General features: G+C 49.4%; 1 protein-coding gene across 3 annotated transcripts; it reads right to left on the bottom strand.

Annotated features, from left to right (window-relative positions):
• Positions 1-218: 218 nt before the first annotated feature.
• Positions 219-4,243, bottom strand: LOC127766942 (pentatricopeptide repeat-containing protein At1g43980, mitochondrial). Of its 3 annotated transcripts, XM_052292117.1 has the most exons (4): positions 2,043-4,243; positions 502-573; positions 317-366; positions 219-230 (listed from the first exon to the last, which is right to left on the bottom strand). In XM_052292117.1, exon 1 carries the CDS (start codon positions 3,997-3,999, stop codon positions 2,044-2,046), a length of 1,956 nt encoding a protein of 651 aa, XP_052148077.1. In that variant the 5' UTR covers positions 4,000-4,243; the 3' UTR covers positions 219-230; positions 317-366; positions 502-573; position 2,043. The 3 variants fall into 3 exon arrangements, with proteins under 3 accessions (XP_052148077.1, XP_052148079.1, XP_052148078.1); XM_052292119.1 differs by lacking the exon at positions 219-230 and having other exon boundaries at positions 312-366; positions 502-609; XM_052292118.1 differs by lacking the exon at positions 219-230 and having other exon boundaries at positions 322-366; positions 502-622.
• Positions 4,244-6,117: the final 1,874 nt, after the last annotated feature.

Below are 6,117 nucleotides of genomic sequence, written 5' to 3'. Positions count from 1 at the left end.
TAATTGCCCTGAGTAAGCATTACATCGATTGCCTACCGTGCAATGTGCATACGGGAATCTAGATAATCATTAGGCAATAGCGCATGGGAACTGAAAAGGGGAGGAGGCGCGATATTGAACCTGACCACATGTCGTAAGGTTCAGTGAAGTCAGAGGCAGCTACAATTCATTCCAACCTGAGGCTTGGCAACATCCTGAATTTGTAGTGCGATGGTAGGAATGGCGAGATCCTGTTTAGAAAAAGAGAGGAAGTAATGTTTATTCTTCTGAAATATAAAGTCGGAATTTGAGAAATCAAAATGGAACAATCCACTGCCTTTCTCCTTGCCCTGATTTCCACTGCCCTTCTCCTTGCAAAAAAAAGTGCTGCACAAAAATCAAGTTAAGTCTTCATTAAAAATGATGAGAAAACCAAGCTTAAAACGTGAATGTAATTGCAGTGAATGAAGTTACAGTTTAATTGAAAAATGCAAGGAAGACACTGATTAACTTGATTATTACCTTTAAGTCCTGTTCAAACTCCATCACTAACTGCATCCCCTCAATGAGCACGGCTCAAGATCCATGGCGGACCTGCTCCAACAGGGGGGGACCACAAGCACGGCAGAGCTATGTGTTATTCCTTCAATTAGTGAGGCCCGGTTTCACCAGTCAAAACAAAAATAATGAAGTGCACCATGTAAATTGCTACATAGAGTAGTGTCTCAAATCCAAGTTGCAATCTTATACAAATCATAACAAAGACTTGAGAGGCATTTTTGTGAAGGGATAAAAAGGTGTTAGGCAACCAAAGCAGAATACTTATATATCAGATTAACCATTTAATCATATGAGATCCAACTTATATATGCTACCAAAAGTTTAATCTATACTACAGATGCGTACTGCGCACAGATATGCAATAATCTAGACAGATGCAATAGGACATATTTGGCAATCTCCCCGAAATTCGAACTGATTTCATCTCAGGATTCAGATGAGAAAAGGGAGAATGTCTCTGTACCTCTAATGCGGTCCAGTTTGGCTTGATCCGCCACCTGGCTTCATAAAGCCTTTGTTTCATGATAGCAACGTTCACAATTCACATGTACCCATTATTCAATTAAGTTGCCCCGAGAGAAGATCAGGAGAGGATGACCCATCAGAGGAGGCGAGATTGGCGGTGCCGACGGCTAAGGGGGAGGGAGGAGGTGGTCAATCTGACATGTGCCGCCTAGAAGACGGCAAGGTGGCAATCTGTGGTTGTTGCACAGGGACAGTGGTTAGGGCGCGGCCGCCAGCCACTCGAAGCACCGATCTTTTGTTGGCGGAGATGGCGGCGGCTGAGGGATTAGGGCGACAAGGAGGCGCCCTTGACAGTACGGCGGAGAGGCGATGTCGCCCCTGACCCAACGGCGACGAGGCATCGCTAGATCCGCAGCACCAGTGGTAGCAGCAGCGCTTCCAGATTGGTGATGGCGGCAGCGTGGGAGGGGGAAGTGACGGGCGGCGAGAGAGAGAGAGAGGAGGAGATGGCATGGGCGACGGCTAATATGGATAGAAGGTCAAATTTCGGGCAGAGAGGGGAAGTCGTGGGGAGAGGGATCCATTGGTTTGCGAGATGGAGAGGTGGGAGCAACGAGAGGCGTTTGATCTCAGTGAAACGATCCGGACTGATCAATGAGGAATAAGGAATGTAAGAATGTGTTGGTGAATTATAGGGTAGACTATGGCTTAGTAACCAGCGTCAAAACTGAAGCCACACCCGGAGTTTTAAATCATTCCAGCTTCTGTTCCCAGAAACCCAGCCATGTGCCATGTTAAATTTAGGTTAAGATCCACTAAAAAAATAGATTCAGATTTGAGGGTATGGTGAGAAAAGTAGTTTTGATTTGTACGATAACATTTTATTTACTAAAGTTATCTATCTATCTCTCTCTCTCTCTCTCTCTCTCTCTCTATCTCTGCCACCATAGAGTTAGAATAATACTTATCAACCTAAATTTAGATTGGTGAAAATAAGAGATGATCTCAATAAAAATGTAAGTTTTTCATCCATATACCTCATGGAGAATAATCACAGAACAGCTCATGATGACAAGCTGATGTCTCCTTGTTATTGGGCTCTTCTTGTGATATAAATTCAAAACAGCAAGGAGCATATCTGTGTTCCATCATGTCCCAAAACAACAGATCTAACACTGCATATGTAGCCTCTTTACCATGATGCAATATTTGTTCAGAAGTAAACACATGGATTCGATTCTTGGTACAGATCCAACTACATTCCTGAACTTCCTTTGATCCCTGATCTTCCATTGACCTCCACATCCTGGCCATGCTTTCCCACTTACATCTGGCACCATAAGATTGAGCCAGAACAACATACGGTAGTGAGGATCGAGGCTTCAATTTCGTCATCTTTTCTGCAATCAATTCTGCCATGCGAAAGTCCCTTTTGATCAATGAGGCCTCAAGAACATTGGATAAAGCAGCAACAATACATTTTTGCAACTTGCTCTCTACAAAATCTACTGCCTCTCCAAGCATTCCTGCACGGCTTAACATGTCAACAACACATGTGTAGTGCTCCACACCAGGAACAATATGGTATTTGTCTTCAAATAGGGAAACCATTTTTATTCCTTCATTTACAAGACCTTCAAAGCTACAAGCAGATAAAACACCAGAAAGTGTAATCCTGTCTGGTTGGATATTACACTTCAACATCTGCCGAAACACTTGAAGAGCTTCTTTACCTCTCCCATTGTGTGAAAGACCAATGATCATTGTATTCCACAATACCAAATCCTTGAAACTAACCCTGCTGAAGATTTTCTTGGCATGTTTCAAGGAAGCTAATTTGCAGTACACGTCAACAAGCGCAGTAGCAATGATTAAATCATCTTCAAGGCCAAGTTTAAAAATCAGGGCATGAATTTGAGTGCCTTGTTCCACCAAACCAAAACATGAACTCCATCTCAGCACGCTCGCAAAAGTAAACCCAGTCGGAAGAATACCATTTTGCAGTGCCATCGTGAAAAGACCCAGAGCTTGCTCCATTAATCCACTCCTAGCATAGCCTGATATCATTGCATTACAAGTTTCAGAGTCCCATGTTGCCATTCCTTTGAAAAGATAAACAGCATCAGCAAGTCTGTCAGATGCACATAATAGGCCAATAACAGCACTACAAATGAGAGAATTTCTAAGGAGCCCCATTTTGACACAGTGGGTCAACAACTGGTCACCCTTAGACGAATCCTCAGCATCTATGCATGCACTGAGCACTGTGGACAAACTGCACTCGTCAAAAAATAATCCATGGCTCCTAATCATCCGGAAACACTCAAAAACCTGACGTCTCTGGCCATCATCCCTGTACACTGACATGACGGAATTCCAAGAAACAATATCATGTCCATTCATACTCCAAAACACCTGCACTGCATATTCCAAGAGGCCGACACGCCGATACATATTGATGAGTGCATTGCCGACTACAGAATTCTGATGTGCAAAACAGTGGCGGACAGCAGCTGCGTGGACCTGCACCCCATGACGAGCAACCCGAACAGCTGACAAAATAATGGAGAAGGTGAAGCCGCTAGGCCTGACGCCTGCCTCCAACATCGTCCAAACGAGGCTTAACGCCTCAATGTTGCGCCCACCGTCAATGTAGCCTGACATCATGGAGTTGTAGGCGACGGCATCCCTGTCAGGCATTTCGTCGAACAGCCTGTGCGCGGACAGGAGATCGTGGGACTTGAGCATGGCGCCGAGGAGGATATTGCGGGAGAATATGTTGGGCTCCGGCGCGTGGCGGAGCACGGCGACAGCGGACGGGGCAGCGCCGAGGCGGCAGTAGGCGGCTGCGAGGCAGTTGGCAAGGAAGACGGGCCGGAAGAGGCGGGAGGATTTGAGGAGGTGGGCGTGGAGCGCGGCGGCGGTGCTGAGGGAGGCGCAGCCAGCGAGGAGCGCTGAGAGGGTGGAGATGGTGGGAACGGGTGGTGGAGGCATGGTGGCGGAGCGGCTCGCGCTGCCATTGCCGGCTCGGCGACGCTGGCCCTCCGATGGGTTTTGCACTTCTGCTGCGGCCGCCGTTCCTCCACGGCCTGCCTTCGTCCCGGCCTCCCTGCAGCCAGCCTGCGCCGCCGCCGCCTGCGCCAGAGCCCGAGCAGCGAGCTCGGAGCGCCGCAGCTGCGCGCGCCCGCCGCCGCCTGCCGCCTGCCGCCTGCCCGCCTCCCGAGTCACCGGCCGCCGTCTGCTCTGTGCCTAATGCTTACTTATTGGGCTATTTGAGGCTTTATTTATTCGAAAATGATATACATACTACCTATTGTCCGGCTATCTGTATGACTCTGGCCACAAGGAAAGGACAGACGGTAAAAGTCTCACTCCGTAATAGAATCTGACATACGTAGTGATGTCGTAACAGAGTCGGACGCCAGTCGAACGCTGGAGTCGTATGTATAGCAGCGTTCTTATTTATTTTATCTTTTACTAGCTCCGCCTCAGAATATTTGTCGTTAGCTTGTTTAGCATATATTAATGTTAGGAGAAAAAGACTATAATATCTCTTAATAAATAATATATAGTTGGATTTGGGATGGTGATTAAGGGTAGAATGGGAGGTAATACATATGCGACATACAAAGTATATATATTTATATATTAAAAAAATTAGGTATATGAATACTCTTGGATCTATAATGGGCCTGCATACTGGAGGTGGGCTGGATCTTGAGTGGGCCAAACTCCAAGTACTTTGGCTAACTAACGTAGAAGATTAACGTGGAAGAGATCAAAGAAAGGAATAAGTTCATCTGAGGTCCCTGAACTTCTCAACGAATCTGATTTTCGTCCTTGAACCCCAAAACCAGATATAACGGGTCCCTCAACTATCAAAACCAGTACAGACTAGGTCCCTCGCCGATTTAGATGATGGTTTTGGCTGATGTGGCACCTACGTGGCTATTTTGACTCGGTCTTCATCTGACATGGCATTGACGTGGCGCTTACGTGGCAATTTGATTAGAAAAAATAATAATACCCATGGGACCCACATGTCATTTTCACACAAAAGATAATAACAAATGGTGGGGCCCACGTGGCTCCCATATGTCATCCTCAATCCCATGCGGCTGCTGCTGCTCTTCTTCCTCCTTCGTTTTTCATGGCGCGGCTTCTGATGGAGAGCGGTGGGGGGAGCGGCATGAATGCCACCGCGGCGACGCTGTGGCGGCGGACTCGCGGGAGGACGCCTCCTAGCCAGCAGCGGAGGCGGTGGCGAGCGGCACCTCTCCCTCCCATGAAAATCCGATGTCGAAGTCCGAGACCGACGCCGACGCGGTGTGGCGCCCACGGAAGCGGAGGGAGGCGGGAGCTTCGGAGACGGGGGTCGTACGGAGGGGCGCGGAGGGTGGGATGCGCGTGGAGGAGGGGGAGCGCACGGGGGGTGGGGGGAGCCTACTGTGGGGTCGCCATGGCCGATGGGTAGAGGTGGGGAGGGAGACGAGTGGATTCGCCATGTCTCGATCACTCCGACCACCTCCCCTGGCGCCGTGACCTTCCGCAAGTCCCGCCCCAACGTCGACTTCCTCTACGCCGAGCTCACCGCCGCCATCGCCATCCCCAGCCGCCAGCGCATCGCCGTTTGCCTATGCCGATGCCCTCCCCTTCTCTTGCATCACCGCCGTCGCCGCCGTGCCGTCGGCCGCCGAACCACCCGTGGCACTACCCCCAACCTGCCCAGTGCTCCCGCCGCCGACGCCCTCCCCTTCTCTTGCGCCGCCACCATCGCCGCCTCGCCAGCTGCCGCCGTGCCGCCGGCCGCCGAACCTCCCCGTCCCGTGGCACCTGGAGAGAGGAGAGGGGAGAGAGATGAAGAGAGGGGAGATAGGGAGAGATAAGGAAGAAGGGTAGGGTGAGAATGACATATGCGGCCCACGTGGGCCCCACCATTTTTATTTTTTTTGTGTAAATGACATGTGGGTCCCATGAGTTTTATTATTTTTCTGGATTGAATTGCCACGTAAGCGCCACGTCAAATGAAGACCAAGTCAAAATAGCCATGTAGGCGCCACGTCAGCCAAAACCACCATCTAAACCGCCGAGGGACCTTATCTACACCGGTTT

The sequence above is a fragment of the Oryza glaberrima genome, chromosome 3, assembly GCF_000147395.1.
Source record: "Oryza glaberrima chromosome 3, OglaRS2, whole genome shotgun sequence".
Taxonomy (NCBI): Eukaryota; Viridiplantae; Streptophyta; class Magnoliopsida; order Poales; family Poaceae; genus Oryza; species Oryza glaberrima.
This window is presented reverse-complemented; position numbering and strand designations above follow the sequence as displayed.